A 23,317-nucleotide genomic window follows, 5' to 3' on the forward strand; every position below is an offset into this window, starting at 1 on the left:
CTCTTATTATACTCTAATTAACCCTCCTATTATACTCTAATTAACCCTAATCAACCCTCCTATTATAGTCTAATTAGCCCTAATTAACCCTCCTATTATACTCTAATTAGCCCTAATTAATCCTCTTATTATACTCTAATTAACCCTCATTAACCCTCTTATTATACTCTAATTAACCCTCATTAATCCTCTTATTATACTCTAATTAACCCTCCTATTATACTCTAATTAACCCTAATTAACCCTCCTATTATACTCTAATTAGCCCTAATTAATCCTCTTATTATACTCTAATTAACCCTCATTAACCCTCTTATTATACTCTAATTAATCCCCCATTAATATAAGTAAGCAGAAGTAAAAGTAATGGATTTCAACTGTAATTGAGTGGCTTTTATGTTAGTGAAGTAATTCAATATGTTTTGTCAAGCGGATGGCGGCCATCTTGGATTTTGCTTTGAGCACAAATGAGGGTATTTTAAGATACACTGTTGAATTCCTTGACCCTGAAACCCTATAACTCACCACTGAGATCATATTTCTATGTTAAATAGAACCAAAGTTAGGACCACAAATCCACAATGAACCAATACTGTACACATGTTCATGTTTACTACCAGAAGTCAAACACGTTAGCCTAATGTTGCTACATACCTATAGCTAAAGGACAATCACCCTAAATACCTGAATCAGACAGTTAGCTCAAAGTTAGCCTGCTTAGCTACGTGTTTACACGTGTTCACTGGTTTGTGATTGGCTGTAATGATCATAGAAGAAGAACCAACCTTATGTTGGGGACCCTCAGGTCCTGGACCGTGAAGGTCTGGCCCACTTTCAGGGTAAGGCCCCCTAACCACACAGCTCCATGTCGGGGTTCTCCTCTAAGCTCCACCCGTAGGGCGTGTTCCACAGAGTCCACGTCTGACAGGAGGAGGTGGTCCCAGTCTATCCAGGTGGCCCCTCCCTCGTCCACGGACAGAGGTTGGAAAACCACCTGGAAGCAAACGTCACACAAACAATGTAACATATGTTATCATTTACCACATACTGTAATAATAAAGATGTTCTCTGACTTTATTGGCTTTAACGTTCCATTTCTCTAACGTTCCATGTCCCTCCTTATGTCGACTACTACGTTTATTGTATTTTGTTCTAATCATTTCAACATCATTTACTGTATTTTCTTGTTTCTTCTTTTTATTATTCTCTTATTTTGTGTGTTTTTAGTGACGTTTTTGTGTGTTGTTCAAATTATTTCAATTATTCTCTCAGTGTTTGTGTTTTTGGTGACGTTGGTAATATTTAGTATGATTATAATATTTAACTAAAAATGCTATGTGGTTAAATTAGCAAAAATAATCCTAAAATATGATGAAAAGAGATAAAAAGTGACAATAATGGGTCAATATATGTGTAAAAGTGGTAGAAAGTGTTTATTAGTGCTGAACATGTGTGGAAAGTGGAAAAATATGTGTAGAAAAGTCATTAAAATGTGATGTAAAAGTGTCAGAAATGAGAGAAATGTAGCAAAAATACATTAAAATAAGCAAAAATAGGCTTAAACTGTTCATAAAATATTCTTAGTTTGTTGAAGACATCATCCAGTGTCTGGTGACCCCTAGGTTGAGAACCCCTGCCATAGATGATGATGTTCAATCAATCAAAATGTATTTATAGATCACTTTTCATATCTACAATATCATTTAAAGTGCTTTACATCATTAAAAGCTTACACACAATAAATAATACCTGACACTAACATTCCACAATAAAATGCAAAGACAACACCCACCCCCACAAGCCCCGCCCACCACACACAGGGTTAGTGTACCTGAGGGGGCTGGTTGTCCACTGGTAACACTGTGATGTTCAAACACAGACCAGTCACTGACTGACCATGCTGGTTAGTCACTGACAGAACCAACTGGACCTCCTGAGGGTGGGGGCCAATGTCCAGGACTGGAGGCATGTAGGCCACCTTCAGGAAGTTCACTGCATGCTAAAAACAGTGTAGCGTTAGCATTATTACACTGTACTTAGAGCACCACGCCTAATATTCCCTCATATCTCCTTATATCCACTTTACCTTTAGGAAAGGTGTTATGAGACTTCCTAAAGGAGTTAGGGAAAGGACCTCATGCTGTTTAGACAATCAAACACACTTCCACTAGGTGATGTAGTAATAACAATAATAATAAGAAGAATATTAACTAGACAAGTTGAAATGTGAACCTTTGGCTGTACTGTATGTGTTTATTGTTAATAAACACAGGTTTGCAAACATTACCAAAAGCTTTGTAGGTATTATGTTCAGTCATTGAGGATTTGAACCAGGTTCCTCATGATGATTGCTCAAAGGCAGAGGCAGGCTCTGATCACACTGAGCTATGCTGCTCATGCTAAGCATTCTCACTAAAACTAAAAACATTTGCAGCTATAAATTGTGGCTGCAGAATGAAAGCTTTAACAGCAGTTTTTCCTCAAAGTTCATGAGCAGCAGCTGTTACACTCTAGCAGACCTAATATAGCACAAAAGCATCCACATTTGTATTCAACCTTAAATGACATTAAAAGTAAGAGAATGAGCGTTTTCTGAATCATTGTTACTAAGGAGCAGAAGAATGTGTGAATCTGTTAACATTTGATGTAGTGAGTAGTAGCACGTCAAAATATAGATGAAGAATGGGAAAAAAGTGCATCTGCATTCCCACAACAATAATAATAATAACAATAATAATAATAATAATAATAATAATAATAATAACAACAATAACAATAACAACAACAACAACAATAATAATAACAATAATAATGATAATAACAATAACAATAATAATAATAATAATAATAATAATAATAATAACAACAATAACAATAACAATAACAATAACAACAACAACAACAATAATAATAACAATAATAATGATAATAACAATAACAATAATAATAATAATAATAATAATATAATAGCAATAACAATAACAATAACAATAATAATAATAGCAATAGCAATAACAATAACAATAACAATAAAAATAATAATAATAGTGGTGATAAAACTACATATTTCCTAAAATAAAGTAAAAGCTAATTTCTAACACTTTCCACTGATATAAAGTCATAAATCACAGGTTTGAATATAAATCAAAGGAAAAGAGGTTACCATGGCTACAAGGAACTAAAGGTAAACTAAAATAACGTCACACAGAGAATGGTTGATCACACTCACCTTCTACTCACTAATCAATATTAATACAAAATAAGTAGGATTTTATGAAATAGTTCCATTATTGTCAGATATAGGTCTACATAATCTAGACATACACATGTAGAACCACACAAAGCGTTCCTAAGTGAATTAAATATGTTGAATAAAACATAATGTGAATAAAAATGTCTCTGATTCTTTTTTTTCTGTCTGTTTTATGTGAACACTCTGATGAGCGGGTCCCTTTAAATGTTGTCGCTGCAATGAATTGTGGGTCATCATTATGTGGTCTCCTTAGGTAAAGGACGTATCAGTGTTTCCTAGGCTAAAGGAGATTATAAAGGAAGCACTGTTTATCATCGGGTTATCATGTTTAAGGATAAGTGGATAGGAAAGGAGATAGGAGGCACCATTAGGACAGTCTAGTCCCTAGTGTGTAGGTCATGGAGAGAAGGAAGGAAGTTATTGTGACCTGTGTGAAGATCATCAGGGCTGCTGTGGAGGGGTCTTTGGTCAATGTGGGGACGCTGTCCACCAGGAATAGCCTCCCTGCATCTGGACCCATGCTGCTGCTCAGTCACAACACACACACGCACACACGCACACACACACACACACACACACACACACACACACACACACACACACACACACACACACACACACACACACACACACACACACACACACACACACACACACACACACACACACACACGCACACGCACACGCACGCACGCACACGTTGTAAAAATACATTTTTTAACATAATGTACATAACATACAAATATTTTAAGTGCTGTAAAACACAGTGACTGTAATAAAATATATATGTTGTTCTTTTAAAAGTTATTTTTTGGAGTCATGTGACTAAAGGCTACTTTATTTAGGTTTGTTTTTCTTATAAAATACTTTTCTGCTGCTTTGATCCTCACATATAACTGTTAGTTTCATGTCACACATGTTAGTTGTACCTCAGCTGTGTAGTAGACTTTAGGTTGGTTCTTCTTCAGTGTAAATGGTGTAGCAACACTGCCCCCAGCAGGTCATGTATGGTATTTTATCATGAACTGTGATTTTTAATAACACAGTTCAGCCTCACAGAGATAAAAATAATCATTTACTGTATGTATTATTATTATTTACTGTGTTTTGGACAAAATGCTGGGATTCATTGATTATTAAATGTCTGAGGAATATTTGATTCAGTCAGATATGACATCACTTTAAAGGCGAGCAGTGATTGGTTATTTTCTAGTTTGACTAAATAAGAGTGTGTTTGGTGAGATGGTTGTGTCTTAGAATGGTTCATATGGTTATATGGTTTAGATTGTAAGCTTTATAATGGTACATGATACTAGTGATATGCTGCTGTACATACAGTATGTTTCATTCCTTAGGAACACACATTGGAGATGGTTTTATGACTGTAACCATGGCGACACACTGACCTGGTGTGAGAGGTGAAGAACGGGGGGGTGGTGACGTTGTACGTCAGCTCACTGTCCACTGAGTGCTTGTCTATGAAATGAAGATGTTTCCTCGTTATGTGGACGACGTCCGTCTCTTTAACGATGATGCAGCGACTCGACGTAGAAACCTCTACGGGTGGTTGGTCTGGAACTGGTTCTATGTGCACCATCACCACCTGGAACAACACGTCACACACCGTTTGGTCAGTCACATGACCTGTTTCATACAGGACAGACTGTCCATCATGATAATATTGACTTTCACCACAGCCAATCACATGATCTTATCTCTTTTTCTCATTTATTTAGCTTTTTATTTGATTCCACGACACAAATATCTGTGTTTTATGATTCTTTTTTCTTTTCTTTTTTGGGTTTTTGTGAATTTGGTATTTCAATGGATTTCCCAGCAGAGGTTCCAGATGTGACAGACAACTGGTACCTCCAGGAAGAGAACACCTGAGACGAGACGATGGATGCTGTGAAAGCTTTACTGGGACGCAAGAATGTCAATGGAAACACTCCATAAGTATGATAAACATAACAGATTCAAATCATCAACGACGCGCACGGTGCGCATAAGCTAACGATCAACTTTTTCATCTCTCTATGGTTTCTGCTGCGTTGCCAGATTATTTGAGACAATTGATGATGACTGATCAATCCATAAACCTAGTGCTGGGATCAAACCATAACTAGTCTTTAAAAATACATCATTTTGAAGCAGACTTTGATCCAGAAAAGAATATGTTTGATTTACGTTTGTTTTCTTGTAATTATTACAGTGAGGAAGAATTGAATTTAAAAATGGAAACTGGCTGTAATTTTTCTTTGATACATTTTAATTGCAGAAGTTTATATGCAAACGTAAATAAAATTGATGAATATTTGAATAATGCTTAAATGTTTTTCTGAGACCTGGTTAAATATAAAAAGGATGTAGGTTTAAATGGTTATAAGGGAAAAGAGCTGGTGGTGTAGCACTGTGAATTGATCAAACACTGGTGGACCACATGTCTGTTACAGTTGAAGGCCTTATGGAAGGTGTAGCAGTAGAAATGGAAGTGGAGATGAATGTGATCATTGTCTACAAAGCTCAAATATTGAAGAGATATTTAAAGAGAAGTTTACTGAATTAATTGATTGTAACTCATCAAACAAAATAATTTTAATATTGATTTTATAAATCCACACAATCTTACAACGATCAATGATTTATTGAACAAAATGTACAGTAGATGCTTGTTTCCAGCTATAACTCAGCCCACCACAGTGTCATGCACTACTGCAACGTTAATGACACAATCTTTTTTAATGATATTGATATTATCCTTCATAGAGGTTTATTAGTCACAGATCTCAGTGATCACATGTTTGTAGACTAAAAGCAATAAAAAACTAATGCTAAATCTAAATACATACAGATAAACTCATTTAGAAATGACCTCTGATTGGCTAAAGGTGTTTGTGTCAGATGTAAATGAGTCTTACAATGAATTTGTAAAGACTTTTGTAAATCTCTACAATAAAAATTGCCCACTAAAATAATGTAAAAAGACTACTAAGTTGCCATGGTAACCCCTGGGCTACAAAGGTCATGATAAAGAAAAATAAAATGTACAGAGACTACATGAAATACAGAACCCACATAAATACAAAACTTACAAGTTAACAATCATATTGAGATGGGCAGAAAAAGACTATTATAAAATAAATTAGAAGACAAAATACTAAATAAGGTAATAAACAAACAAACAAATGCTCAATCAAAGAAGTTACCAGAATATTTTATGCACAATGGTAAACAAATAAATAATGAAGTTGATATAGTTAATGAGTTTAATTCCTTCTTTGTGAATGTGGGAGCCAACATTGCAAACACTTCAGACAAACATAATCTCTGACCCCGCCCCCAAAACCAGCCAAACTATCATAAATGACAGTGGTGAAAGTGGAGGGAGTAGAATTCTACAATCAATGTACTTTAACCTTAATACATTTACAGAAAGTCAGATTTTCACTATTGTACAAAAATGTAAACATAAATGTTCAGTGACTGTGATGAGTTAGACATGATTATAGACTGTGTCCTCACTCATCTGATAGACATTTCACTTTAAACTTCAAAAATGGTGATGATCATGTATTTAATAACTATAGACTAGTGTCATTACTGTCTCAGTTTTCTAAAATCATAGAGAAATGGTTCACACAGAAACTGGACTCATTTTTAGAGACAAATAACTTACTTTTTGAACACCAGTATAGATTCAGATCCAATAGATCAACTTCTCACTCATTTAACAGATGAAATATTAGCAGCAATTGATAAAAATCAATATATAATTAGTATTTTTTAGATTTACAGAAAGCATTTGATACTGTAAATCATAAATTATTGTTGTCAAAACTAAATAATGATGGTATAAGAGGGCATGTGTATAAATGGTTAGAAAGTAATCTAAACAACAGACAATAATATGTTCAAATAAACAATCAGAAATCTGAGTGTAAAGCAATTATATCAGGAATTCAGTAATTGGACCAAAACTTTTCATTTTATTTATCAATGATATTTATGAGATCAGCAAAAACATGGATTTTCTTTAATTTGCAGACGACACCACTGTGTACAAAACCAGATCTGATCCAGAAACACTAATCAATAATATGGGAACTGAAATGATTCATTTAAAAACATGGTTTGACAGGAATGATTTGTATTTAAATTGGAAAAAAAACAAAAAGTATGATTTTTGGGACAAAAAACATGGGGATCAGAAGATTACCATAATACAGATATTGAAAATGTTTCAGAAATACATTTTTAGGAGTCATGCTAGATGATAAAATGAATATGAAGAGTCACATTGAATACATAAAGACAAAAATAAGTAAATATATTGGCACATTACATAAAGTAAAGTATACTTTTGATGAAAGAGCATTGTTTATAATTTATCTCTATTTTTTTTTTTTACTTGTCTGCACAGAAGTGCAATCATTATGAGACAGCAATGCATGTTTTGTTATTTCAATAAAATACATTGATTTATTTTATGCTTAATTGTGACCATCACCAGCCCTCCATAAGGAAGGGTAAGAAATATTTTATTTATATATATAAAAAGGGAGAGCAGTGTTACACCTAAGTGGAGAGGGAAGGGGAGGGGAAAGGGAGCAGGGAGGAGAGACTCAAGACAGGAAATATAAAGGGTGGGAAGAATAGATTGTTTTACAGTAAGGGTGAGATGTGAGGTTGTAGAATATATTGTGCTTATTATGTTGTGTAATCCAGCCAGTTTAGTGACCAGTGTGAAGCTTAGCTATAATGATGGTGGCTGTGAACAGGGGGAATGAATGAATGGTAGTACCTAAAGCAGGTATTTAGGATTAACGTGTCTAAGGTTAAGCCCAGTATGAGTTTTATCCCACATCCCAAGGCGTGCCAGTGCATCGTAGACCAGTATATGTGCAAAAAAAAAACGCTACTGCAAACCCAGGAGAATTGATCTCTAATTGTCCCATATTTCACATATTATAATGAGATCTGAGGTCATTCAGGCAAAAGTTTTACTGACCAAGTTTTCCTGCTCCAAAAGAAAACCATAAGAATTATAAATCACAAATTCACTTTTCATTGAAGGTAATACTTTGTGTAAAATCAAAGAGCACATGTATAATAAATGAATGAATACTATTGTTCACACTTCACTCAGACAGAGGTTTTGTTGTCACTGGGATTCATTGGATGACAATTTAAAAACTACTATTGTTCACATTTATAAAATGTTATTGATTAAAAACTACAGTCATCTGTAAATCAAACATACGTTAAACTATTGACATCTGTAACAAATAAAACTGTTTTTAAGTTTTTGTCTTTCTTTTTCTAACAAACAATTGATTTGGTAACGTTGTGCCTGTTATAATGTAAAATAAATCTCTCAGAATTGATCGGCGACCATCTACTGAACAAAAAGGGGCGTGTACAATAAGACTCTGTCCTCAACATGCTCCTATTCTGACATGTGAAAAGTACTGACTGTCAATTATAATGTACATATTGTAAACAGGATCACATGGAAGAATACATTTGATTTCATTTGATTTTTGGAGTCATTTTGCATATTTTTTTACATCATTTTGTGTAAGTTTTTCTGTCATTTTGGATAGTTTTAATGTACATTTCTAATGCAGTTTTGGGTTTTTTTCTGTCATTTTGTATATTTTTTGTCATTTTGTGTAATTTTAATGTAGTTTTGTGTCATTTTTCTGTCGTTTTGTATATTTTTCTGTCATTGTGTATCTTCTTAATGTTGCTTTGTGTGTTTATTTTCTTTTTACCTGGTCACCACACACAGTTGAAGGTCAACACTAGACATTATCTGATCTCTGACCTTGTTATAGGCTGGTTTAGCTCTTTGTAACAGACACTTCTATGTCGGTTCATCATGACTTTAACTACGGTGTCCCACAAGGATGCATCCTTGGTCCCATGTTATTCTCCCTTTACATGCTAACAACAGCTATCATTGATATGCTGATGACACCCACTTATATCTCTGCGTGCAGCTCCCACATCAATGCATGGATGAGCAAGAACTTTTTAAAATTCAATGACAAGACAAACCACACTGAGGTTTTAACAGTTACATTCAAATTATTTTAATAAGTACATCTTAAGAAACTTTGCAAAAGTGAGACCTCTTTAACTAAAAAAGACGCAGAAATGTAAATCCATGCTTTCATTACCACTAGCTTAGATTATTGTAGAAAATGATTTTAATCCAGAAAAAAGAAAGTTGAGCTTTTCAAAACTGCATTGGCTCCCACCGTCTTTTAAAATAGATTTTAGAGTTATTTTAATCATTTTCAAAGCTTCTCTGGGTTTATATCACTAACAGATCGTTTAGATCCTCGACTGTTTCAATTTTATAAAGTCTGCGACCAGTGATGAGTGAAGTGACAAAAAAAGAGTAACAAGTGGCATAAAAAGGTCCAAAAGTGGCAAAAACGAGGCAAGAAAAGAGTGAAAAGTGAGTAAAATGAGCCAAAAACAGTCAAAAGTGGAAAACAAATCACAAAAAGAGAAAACAGGTGGTATGTAATGCTAAATGCCCCTTAAATAAGCAAAATGTGGCAAACAATGGTGGAAAAAGGGCAAAAATGTGAAACAAAATGTAGGGGAAAAAAATGAAATCTTATTTATTGGAAATAAAAGGTACTTATTGGGCTAAAGGCAGCTTATTTGGATGAAAAGTGGCCAAAAAATGGTTAAAGAAAAGACAAAGTATCAAAAAAAACTTAGTAAAAAGGATTTTTATTGGCATGAGGAACTAAAGTCTGAAAAAAGTGTCAAAATGTTGAAAAGGGTCAAAAATGGGACAAAGGAAGTTGTAAAATGGCCAAAGAAAAATAGGTAAAAAGATTGAAAAAGTTTCCTTCTTTGAAGGTTTTCTGGGGGAATAATAATTAAAATGAAGACGTGAAGAGCCACATGTTGAGAATCACTGACGTAAAACTGCTTTATCATGGTTTTAGTAAATATTTGTAAATAAAATATGAGTAGCCTCAGAGCAGACAAAGTTTACTTTGATCTCCAGTCAACTGTCAGTCTTCCTCAGAGGCGTCTGCTGATCGCTGTGAAGTGTCCAATGCTTGGACACAGTTTTGTACATGACTTTCATGTAATAGTTCATTTTGTCTTCTCTGTCAATCATATATGAAGGTTTCCAGTATTTATATATGTAAATGTGTGTGCTGTAAATACAAGATGAAAGGCATATAGTAACCATGGTTACAGTAGTGTTACCTGAGGCTGGGACAGGTTGGGGGGCTGGTGTGAATCAGACAGAACCACCTCAAAGGAATCCTCCAGGGCCTGGTTGTGGTGGTGTTGGTAGTAGATGGTGGAGTGGGAGAGCTCCCTCTGCTGGAAACTAGTGATACTGTAACCTAGAACAGAAAACATGTTTCTAAACATCATCAGATGTTCTCAACCTATGGGTCACTAGACCCTGGGAGGGGCTCCCTCTGCTGGAAACTAGTGATACTGTAAAATGAAAAGTTACGTAGGTAACTACGGTTCTATGAATCCCGGATGACCGCCAGAGGCGGTGCATAAGGCACTGGATGACATATATCAACAAAGTCCCGAGGATTTCGAGAAAAGGCTGACAATAGAACCACCCTACCTTATGACGCAGATGAATGTTGCTGAAGGACTCCCTCCAGCGGGTGAGACACCGTCACATTCACCCTGTAGAACCTCGAGAAAGTTGATGCAGACGTCCATGAAGTTGCTTCACAAATGACGACCAGGTCCAGGGGAACTCCGGGCAATGCCGCCCATGAGGTGGTCAAACCACGAGTCGAGTGGCACCTCACACCATCCGTTAGAGAATGACCACGTGAGAGATAGGTCCGTTCAATTACGTCGACAACCCAATGGGCAAGGCGTTGTTTCCACAGGGTCCAACCTAAGTGAGGACCGGCATAGCAGACAAACAAGCTGTCGGATTTGCGTACTCACGCTGTGGCTCGTATATATAATTCAAGAGCACGAACAGGACACAGAGGCTCGGGCGAAGCTGTGGACCCAAAGCGCGCCAGCTGGAGTGGGCGCACAGTGGTAGTAGTAGTAAGTACCTTGGGGAGAAAAGAGGCATTAGGCCAGAGTGGAGCATGCATTCCACCTACAGCATGTATCATGAATTGACATGGCCTGCAGCTCCCTAACACGCTTACCTGAGGCCATAGCCAATAGAAATGCTGTTTTTAATGACAGCCACTTCAAATCAGCCTGGTCCAAGGGCTCGAATGGAGGGTCCTGCAGGGACTCCAGGACTAGGGACAGGTCCCATGATGGAGCCACCGGTCGAGTGGAAGCACGGAGGCGACGGGTACCCTTCAAAAAACAGACACTGCAGTGTCTCTGCCAACCAAACGGCCGTGAAAACCATGATGCCAGCAAGAAATTGCAGCAACATGCACCCTAAGGGTTGACGCGAGCGACCCTGGTTGAAGAGGTCCTGTAAAAACTCCAATACGGACAGCAGCGGGCATTGGACAGAGTCAAGACCCCTGCTTCGACACCTCCTATCAAAGAACCTCCATCTGCTGGCATACAGCCGACGTGTGGATGGTGCCCGGGCACTGGCAATAGTACGGCCTATATCGCCACTGTACTTGGAGAACGAGACCCCTGGCCCTGCAGCGGCCACACCCATAACCGGAGACGATCGGGAGTGCAAGATTTTCCCCCCGTACTGGGACAGGATGTCCCTCCTCGGCAAACTGCAGCAGAGCCTGCACAGCAGCAAAAACCAGGTCCTGGCTGGCCAAAACGGGGCTATCAGGATCAATCGATGCCTCTTGTGAGAGACCCTGAGTAGTGTAGGAAAGATCAGGGGACACGGTGGAAAAGCGTACAGTAGAGTCCTGGGCCAGTCGTACGCCAGTGCATCCAGGCCCAGGGGAGACAAGACTGAAGCATTGGGGACAATGCGTGGACTCTTTGGACTCAAACAGGTCTACTTTGGACCTTGCCAAAGGTCTGCCAAACCCGTTCCACCACCTCCGGGTGAAGTCTCCAATCTCCCGGCACTGGTGAATGCCAGGACAGGAAATCTGCTGACATGTTCTGAACCCCCGGAATGTGCATGGCCCTCAGGATGACAAGACGTGGCGCCGCCCACGTCAGAATCTGAGTGGCTAACTTCACCAAACCCCAAGACCGAGTGCCCCCTTGGTGGCTGATATAAAAAACCACACTTGTTTTGTCTGACCTGACCAGCACGTCTTTCTAGTAAATGTGGGAGAAAGTGCCGCAGCGCCACTCCCACAGCCATCATCTCTACAGCATTGATGTGTTGCCTTTGTTGCCATGGCGACCACGTCCCCTGTACCATCCGCCCCTGCCATCTTGCTCCCCAGCCCCGGAGAGACGCTTCCGTATGGACGATCTCCCGTCGAGCTGGAGGGGAACCCAGTGGAACTCCCTGTGTAATGTAGCGACACTTCCACCAATGAGAGAGAGACACCAGGCATTGAGAAGACACGCGCAGGATCACGGGCGCAGGCGCCTAGGCCTGTGATCGTGTTGCTGGGGATTCAGGTGTAGGCTGTTCAGCCACATCTGCAACGGACGAAGAGACAGAAGGCCCAGAGGAACAACTGTTGACGCCGCCACCAATTTCCCTAGAAGGCGTAGGTAGAGGACATAGGGAACAATACACACAACGGTGATGAAGAAAAGCTGAGAACGCTGCTTGTGCAGCTCCTTGGAGGGCGAGAAAACTCGCAGCTCCAACCTTACTAGTGTCAGGGCCACCAGCAACCAACAGCACAGCAAAGTTGGTGGAGTTTGCTCACACGCTCACGACCACACACATCCTCCCTGCGCGCGAGAAGGTGAAAAGAGACTGAGCTTCCGGTATCATGTGACTATATAGACTAGCGTGAGCCACCAGGAGGTCACATGTGACTTTGTTGTCATTTATTTCTCGACCTGCGTATGCGCAAAGATGATCATCCAGTGCTTTATGTACCGCCTCTAGCCGGCAGAAGGGATGAAAAAGAACATGTTTATAAACATCATGAGGTTCTCAACCTATGGGTCACTAGATGCCTTCAACAAACCAGGAATACAACAAAAAATATTTTATGAACAATTTCAGCCCATTTTTGTTAATTTTTACCATTTTTCTACAACTCCACCAAACTCATCATATTTGAACCTATTTTCATCTCTTTTTCCTGCCATATTTTTGCTCTTTTTAATGCATTTTTGCTACATTTCTCACATTTCTGACATTTCTACATCACATTTTAATGACTTTTCTACACATTTTTCTACTTTCCAGACATGTTCATCACTTATAAACCCTTTCTACCACTTTTACACCTAATGTCACATATGTTGATCATTATTATCACTTTTAACCTCTTTTCACCAGATTATTCATTATCATTTTTGCCACTTTAACCACATTCACGATTTTTAATGTCCATCTTTTGCCAGTTTAAACTAATTTTCCCTATATTTTTCAAAATCCATTACCCACAATTTGTCAAATTTAACCAATTTCTGTGGCTTTCCACCTTTTTTGGTCCCTTTTAACCATTTTATTTGTGATTAAAAGAAGAATTTCCATCTTTTAGATGACTACGTACTATGGCCCAGATAATAGTACACTTTTTAGGCGGCCCAGAGGTTGAGAACCACTACCCAGTGGAACCAGTCTTACCCATGAGTCCTGGTCCTGGGACTTTGATGAGGTGTCCTGCGCGGGGGGGGCGTGTGATGTTAAACATGACGTAGTCGTCACTAGAGTCCATGTCTGAGGCCTGGAGGATGGACCCTCTCAGCAGAGCCGTGGACCCTTCAGGGACCTCCAGCAGCATGTTGGTGATGAGGAAGGGGGGGCTGTCGTCCTTGGGGAGGATCTTGATGGGGAACTTGTGACGTGTCTGGTGTCGACCGTCAGTGATACGGAAGATTACAAAGTCCTTGGTGGAGTCGCTGTCGTCATGGTGATAGCAGACCAGCCCCGCTGTGATGTCACTGATGGAGAACATGAAACTCCTCCCCTCTGGAAAATCACCACAAACACACAACATATGACATATTTTATTACATATAATACAGTATCTAACATATAACATATAATACAGTATCTAACATAAAACATATAATACAGTATCTAACATATCACATATAATACAGTATCTAACATATAACATATAATACAGTATCTAACATATAACATATAATACAGTATCTAACATATAACATATAATACAGTATCTAACATATAACATATAATACAGTATCTAACATATAACATATAATACAGTATCTAACATATCACATATAATACAGTATCTAACATATAACATATAATACAGTATCTAACATATCACATATAATACAGTATCTAACATATAACATATAATACAGTATCTAACATATCACATATAATACAGTATCTAACATATCACATATAATACAGTATCTAACATATCACATATAATACATTATCTAACATATAACATATAATACAGTATCTAACATATAACATATAATACAGTATCTAACATATCACATATAATACAGTATCTAACATATAACATATAATACAGTATCTAACATATCACATATAATACAGTATCTAACATATCACATATAATACAATATCTAACATATAACATATAATACAGTATCTAACATATAACATATAATACAGTATCTAACATAAAACATATAATACAGTATCTAACATATCACATATAATACAGTATCTAACATATAACATATAATACAGTATCTAACATATAACATATAATACAGTATCTAACATATAACATATAATACAGTATCTAACATATAACATATAATACAGTAATCTAACATAAACATATAATACAGTATCTACATAAACATATAATACAGTAATCTAACATATACATATAATACAGTATCTAACATAAACATATAATACAGTATCTAACATATCACATATAATACAGTATCTAACATATAACATATAATACAGTATCTAACATATCACAGTATAATACAGTATCTAACATATCACATATAATACAGTATCTAACATATAACATATAATACAAAAAATAACATAAAACATATAATACAGTATCTAACATATAACATATAATACAGTATCTAACATATAACATATAATACAGTATCTAACATATCACATATAATACAGTATCTAACATATCACATATAATACAGTATCTAACATATAACATATAATACAGTATCTAACATATAACATATAATACAGTATCTAACATATAACATATAATACAGTATCTACATATAACATATAATACAGTATCTAACATATCACATATAATACAGTATCTAACATATAACATATAATACAGTATCTAACATATAACATATATACAGTATCTAACATATCACATATAATACAGTATCTACAGTATCTAACATATAACATATAATACAGTATCTAACATATAACATATAATACAGTATCTCACATATACATATAATACAGTAATCTAACATATCACATATAATACAGTATCTAACATATAACATATAATACAGTATCTAACATATCACATATAATACAGTATCTAACATATAACATATAATACAGTATCTAACATATCACATATAATACAGTATCTAACATATAACATATAATACAGTATCTAACATATCACATATAATACAGTATCTAACATAACATATAATACAGTATCTAACATATACTATATAAAGTAATCTAACAGTATCACATATAATACAGTATCTAACATATCACATATAATACAGTATCTAACATATCACATATAATACAGTATCTAACATATAACATATAATACAGTATCTAACATATCACATATAATACAGTATCTAACATATCACATATAATACAGTATCTAACATATAACATATAATACAGTATCTAACATATCACATATAATACAGTATCTAACATATCACATATAATACAGTATCTCAACATATCACATATAATACAGTATCTAACATATCACATATAATACAGTATCTAACATATCACATATAATACAGTATCTAACATATCACATATAATACAGTATCTAACATATCACATATAATACAGTATCTAACATATCACATATAATACAGTATCTAACATATAACATATAATACAGTATCTAACATATAACATATAATACAGTATCTAACATATCACATATAATACAGTATCTAACATATAACATATAATACAGTATCTAACATATCACATATAATACAGTATCTAACATATCACATATAATACAGAAATCTAACATATAACATATAATACAGTATCTAACATATCACATATAATACAGTATCTAACATATCACATATAATACAGTATCTAACATATAACATATAATACAGTATCTAACATATCACATATATACAGTATCTAACATATCACATATAATACAGTATCTAACATATCACATATAATACAGTATCTAACATATCACATATAATACAGTATCTAACATATAACATATAATACAGTATCTAACATATAACATATAATACAGTATCTAACATATCACATATAATACAGTATCTAACATATAACATATAATACAGTATCTAACATATCACATATAATACAGTATCTAACATATAACATATAATACAGTATCTAACATATCACATATAATACAGTATCTAACATATCACATATAATACAGTATCTACCATATAACATATAATACAGTATCTACATATCACATATAATACAGTATCTAACATATACATATAATACAGTATCGAACATATCACATATAATACAGTATCTAACATATAACATATAATACAGTATCTAACATATAACATATATACAGTATCTAACATATCACATATAATACAGTATCTAACATATAACATATAATACAGTATCTAAACATATAACATATAATACAGTATCTAACATATAATAAACAGTATCTAACATATCACATATATACAGTATCTAACATATAACATATAATACAGTATCTAACATATAACATATATACAGTATCTAACATATCACATATAATACAGTATCTAACATATAACATATAATACAGTATCTAACATTAACATATAATACAGTATCTAACATATCACATATAATACAGTATCTAACATATCACATATAATACATATCTTACATATAAGCATATAATACAGTATCTACATATCACATATAGCAGATCTAACATATCACATATAATACAGTATCTAACATATAACATATAATACAGTATCTAACATATCACATATAATACAGTATCTAAACATATCACATATAATAACAGTATCTAACATATCACATATAATACAGTATCTAACATATCACATATAATACAGTATCTAACATATAACATATATACAGTATCTAACATATCACATATAATACAGTATCTAACATATCACATATAATACAGTATCTAACATATAACATATAATACAGTATCTAACATATCACATATAATACAGTATCTAACATATCACATATAATACAGTATCTAACATATCACATATAATACAGTATCTAACATATCACATATAATACAGTATCTAACATATCACATATAATACAGTATCTAACATATAACATATAATACAGTATCTAACATATAACATATAATACAGTATCTAACATATAACATATAATACAGTATCTAACATATAACATATAATACAGTATCTAACATATAACATATAATACAGTATCTAACATATAACATATAATACAGTATCTAACATATAACATATAATACAGTATCTAACATATAACATATAATACAGTATCTAACATATAACATATAATACAGTATCTAACATATCACATATAATACAGTATCTAACATATAACATATAATACAGTATCTAACATATCACATATAATACAGTATCTAACATATAATACAGTATCTAACATATAACATATAATACAGTATCTAACATATAACATATAATACAGTATCTACATATCACATATAATACATATCTAACATATAACATATAATACAGTATCTAACATATAACATATAATACAGTATCTAACATATCACATATAATACAGTATCTAACATATCACATATAATACAGTATCTAACATATAACATATAATACAGTATCTAACATATCACATATAATACAGTATCTAACATACAACATATAATACAGTATCTAACATATCACATATAATACAGTATCTAACATATCACATATAATACAGTATCTAACATATAACATATAATACAGTATCTAACATATAACATATAATACAGTATCTAACATATCACATATAATACAGTATCTAACATATAACACATATAATAACAGTATCTAACATATCACATATAATACAGTATCTAACATATAACATATAATACAGTATCTAACATATACATATAATACAGTATCTAACATATAACATATAATACAGTATCTAACATATCACATATAATACAGTATCTAACATATAACATATAATACAGTATCTACATATAACATATAATACAGTATCTAACATATCACTATAATACAGTATCTAACATATCACATATAATACAGTATCTAACATATAACATATAATACAGTATCTAACATATCACATATAATACAGTATCTAACATATAACATATAATACAGTATCTAACATATCACATATAATACAGTATCTAACATATAACATATAATACAGTATCTAACATATAACTATAATCAGTATCTAACATATCACATATAATACAGTATCTAACATAAAACATATAATACAGTATCTAACATATAACATATAATACAGTATCTAACATATAACATATAATACAGTATCTAACATATCACATATAATACAGTATCTAACATAAAACATATAATACAGTATCTAACATATAACATATAATACAGTATCTAACATATCACATATAATACAGTATCTAACATATAACATATAATACAGTATCTAACATATCACATATAATACAGTATCTAACATATAACATATAATACAGTATCTAACATATCACATATAATACAGTATCTAACATATAACATATAATACAGTATCTAACATATAACATATAATACAGTATCTAACATATCACATATAATACAGTATCTAACATATCACATATAATACAGTATCTAACATATCACATATAATACAGTATCTAACATATCACATATAATACAGTATCTAACATATAACATATAATACAGTATCTAACATATCACATATAATACAGTATCTAACATATAACATATAATACAGTATCTAACATATAACATATAATACAGTATCTAACATATAACATATAATACAGTATCTAACATTTAACATATAATACAGTATCTCACATATAACATATAATACAATACACATCAGTATTGATTCATTGTGGATATGTAGTCATAACTTTGGTTTTATTTGACATAGAAATATGATCTCAGTGGTGAATTATAGGGTTTCAGGAATTCAATAATAAATCTTAAAATACTGTAAACTGTGCTCAGAACAAGATCCAAGATGGCCGCCATCCGTATTGTGAATTTCAGTCTTACCATAACTTTGGTTCTGCTCGACATAGAAACATGATCTTTGTGGTAAAATGTAGCTTTTCTGGGGACAAGGGGGAGGGCACCGCTCGTCACACATCCTAAATGCTATGACAAGCCCTTTTAACATTAATAGAATACTGTAGTTGATTATATCTGTAATGGGAAAATACATTTTCACTAGTTACAGTTGTTTTGTTTTTTTTAACATGTGGATATTTAATTGTAGAAATCTATAATTGTTATTCTTACATTTGAAAAATGAATTACTGTGTAAAGTACAACTAATAAAAGCACATATAAATATTAGTTTAGTGTAAACTGTTTAAAGATAAGTGTAATTACATTATGACTATAATCATAATCTCATTGGATTGAGGAAACATTATTCTGACAGTGTCTCAGCAGATTAATTACAATAATAACAAAAAACAACAACAACAACAACAACGACAACGACAACGACAACGACAACGACAATAATAATAATAATAATAATAATAATAACAATAATAACAATAACAATAACAATAACAATAACAATAACAATAATAATAATAATAAAGCTGTACCTTTAACTGTAATGTGACCATGATGTAAACCATCAATGATGATGATACGAACAGCGTTCAGGTTGTCATCGTCTACAACCTGGAGCTGCTCCCACGTGATTGGACGAGACTGACCCTCCAACAGACTTAGACCTAGAAAAAAAACACTACGTCATCCATCAGATCATTCACTTTATAAATATATTATATTTATATAAATTATATAACCTATGTTCTACTATATATACACACATGTTCTACTATATACACCTATGTTCTACTATATATACAAACATGTTCTACTATATACACACCCATGTTCTACATACACACCCATGTTCCAGGACACTCTGGGAGCGTGCGTGTCTGAGTTCCTCACAGACATGTGGACTGTAATCTTTGAGCTCTTCTCAAAGAACAGATCGTGAACCTCCAGCTCTGCCTGCGTAGAACAAAAACAGAATTTCACATACGCTGGTGTTTCTCTCTACATACCTACCTACCTATGTACGTAACTATGTACGTAACTATGTACGTACCTACGTACGTACCTACGTACGTAACTATGTACGTACCTATGTACGTACCTATGTACGTAACTATGTACGTACCTATGTACGTACCTACGTACGTAACTATGTACGTACCTACGTACGTAACTATGTACGTAACTATGTACGTACCTACGTACGTAACTATGTACGTACCTATGTACGTAACTATGTACGTAACTATGTACGTAACTATGTACGTACCTATGTACGTAACTATGTACGTACCTATGTACATAACTATGTACGTACCTATGTACATAGGTACGTACATAGGTACGTAACTATGTACGTACATAGGTACGTAACTATGTACGTACCTATGTACGTAACTATGTACATAGGTACGTACATACAGTAGGTACCTACGTTCGTACGTCACAATAAGAACCAAAACGTGACCTGATAGCTGTGGCGTTGGTCATGTGATGAGTTTGGTGGCTGGTAGCCAATGAGCATGTGGTTGAGGTCTGTCCAGGTGAAGGAGGTGATGGGGTGGGTGTGGTCAGACAGGTGGGTGATGAACCCCTCCATTGGGGGCCTGGTGATGTTAAACACTAACAGTTCTTTAGGGTTCTCCTCATCATCAGCGTCCAGGGTGGCGGTGGACAGGGGGGTCAGGATGAACTGGTCCACCTCCAGGAGGAACATGGAGGAGAAGGACGGCCTGGGGGGCTGGTTGGGTATGGCCCCCATGATCTGCACAGGAACCCACGCTCCTTCAGTCTGGTTAAAAACACATGGAAATACATCATTTACAACAAATAGAGACCCCACAGAGCAAGTACCCCCACAATAAAGGTCCCAGAGAGAGGGGACCCCCAAACTAAAGGTCCCAGAGAGAGGGGAACCCCACAATAAAGGTCCCAGACAGAGGGGACCCCCAAACTAAAGGTCCCAGAGAGAGGGGACCCCCAAACTAAAGGTCCCAGAGAGTGGGGACCCCCAAACTAAAGGTCCCAGAGAGGGGGGACCCCCACAATAAAGGCTCCTGTTGGCTCCATCATGCTGTGACCTTCCAACTCTCACTGTATCAGTTCACAGCCGAGTGTGAAGCGGACGGGATGAGAATCACTACCTTAAAATCCGGGTCCATGGTTCTTTAACTGAAAAAGGTGGAGTGCCTTCTCCGGGTTGGAGATGAGGTTCTGCTCCAAGTGGAGGAGCTCAAGTACCTCTGGGTCTTGTTCACAAGTGAGGGAAGGATAGAGCAAGAGATGGACAGGTGGATTGGTGCAGCATCTGCAGTGATGGAGAGTCTGCACCGATCCGTTGTGGTGAAGAGGGAGCTCTCGATTTACCGGTGGATCTACGTTCCTACCCTCACCTATGGTCATGAGCTTTGGGCCATGATTGAAAGAACAACATCTCAGGTACAAGCAGCCAAAATGAGTTTCCTCCGTAGGGTGGGGGGGTGGGGGGGGAGGGCTCTCCCTTAGAGATAGGGTGAGAAGCTCAGTCATCAGGGAGATGCTCAGAGTAGAGCTGCTGCTCCTCAGCATTGAGAAGAGTCAGATGAGGTGGCTTGGGCCCCTAATTAGGATGCACCCCAAACGCCTCCCTAGTGAGGTGTTCAGGGCACGTCCTTCCGGAAGGAGACTTTGAAGAAGACCCAGGACACTCTGGAGGGACTATGTCTCTGAGCTGGTCTGGGAACGCCTCTGGATCCCCCGGAGGAGCTGGAAGAAGTGGGCGAGGAGAGGGAAGTCTGGGCCTCCCTGCAAAGGATGCTGCCCCCACAACCCAGCAATGGATAAGCGGAGGATGGATGGATGATGGATGAATAATTTACAACTTTTAATCAATTTCTGTGGTTTTTAAAATCCCATTTCACCTCCTTTTCCACCATTTTTGGTCACTTTGAACCATTTTATTAGTGATTAAAACCAGGATTTCCATCTTTAAGATGATTATAATAATAATAATAATAATAATAATAATAATAAATGTTCCTGGATAACAGTGGATATTATTCAGATGAATAAATAAATGATTCATAGAACAATGGACCATCATTTTGCTGACTTTATAGATGTAGATAGATCTAAAGGGTGGGTCTACCTGGTAAATGGTTCCACTCTTGGTGTCCTTCAGATGGAGTGAGATGGTGATGTAGTCCACGTTGGGTGATGGAGGCTCAGTGTGATGATACCTGAGGCCCATCATCAGGAAGTCATCACACGACACCTTAGTGAACGTCACCATCTTCAGACCCTTCAGACAATCATCTGATGAACACTTGGCTCGAGCTTGGTTTTCTATTCAACACAAACGTACAGTATGTGTGAGTAGTCACATAGTTCAGTACAAACAATTATAGATATATTGTAGTGTGATATAAAAACTAGAGCTGCAAATAACAACTATTTTAATAATCCATAAATCAGATTTTTTTTAAACTGTTTATCCATGAGCACATT

General features: G+C 35.1%; 1 protein-coding gene across 1 annotated transcript in view; it reads right to left on the minus strand.

Annotated features, from left to right (window-relative positions):
- Positions 1–23,317, minus strand: part of LOC114459644 (FRAS1-related extracellular matrix protein 1-like) — a 66,011-nt gene that overhangs the window by 24,154 nt on the left and 18,540 nt on the right. Inside the window, exons 5-14 of the mRNA XM_028441832.1 lie at positions 22,959–23,155; positions 21,300–21,623; positions 20,680–20,788; positions 20,368–20,499; positions 13,932–14,276; positions 10,496–10,638; positions 4,660–4,856; positions 3,681–3,777; positions 1,832–1,999; positions 786–994 (exon numbers count right to left, since the gene is read on the minus strand). Coding sequence (XP_028297633.1) covers positions 786–994; positions 1,832–1,999; positions 3,681–3,777; positions 4,660–4,856; positions 10,496–10,638; positions 13,932–14,276; positions 20,368–20,499; positions 20,680–20,788; positions 21,300–21,623; positions 22,959–23,155 — 1,921 coding nt within the window. The remainder of the gene's footprint in view (positions 1–785; positions 995–1,831; positions 2,000–3,680; positions 3,778–4,659; positions 4,857–10,495; positions 10,639–13,931; positions 14,277–20,367; positions 20,500–20,679; positions 20,789–21,299; positions 21,624–22,958; positions 23,156–23,317) is intronic.

The sequence above is a fragment of the Gouania willdenowi genome, unplaced genomic scaffold, assembly GCF_900634775.1.
Source record: "Gouania willdenowi unplaced genomic scaffold, fGouWil2.1 scaffold_332_arrow_ctg1, whole genome shotgun sequence".
In the NCBI taxonomy this organism is placed as follows: Eukaryota; Metazoa; Chordata; class Actinopteri; order Blenniiformes; family Gobiesocidae; genus Gouania; species Gouania willdenowi.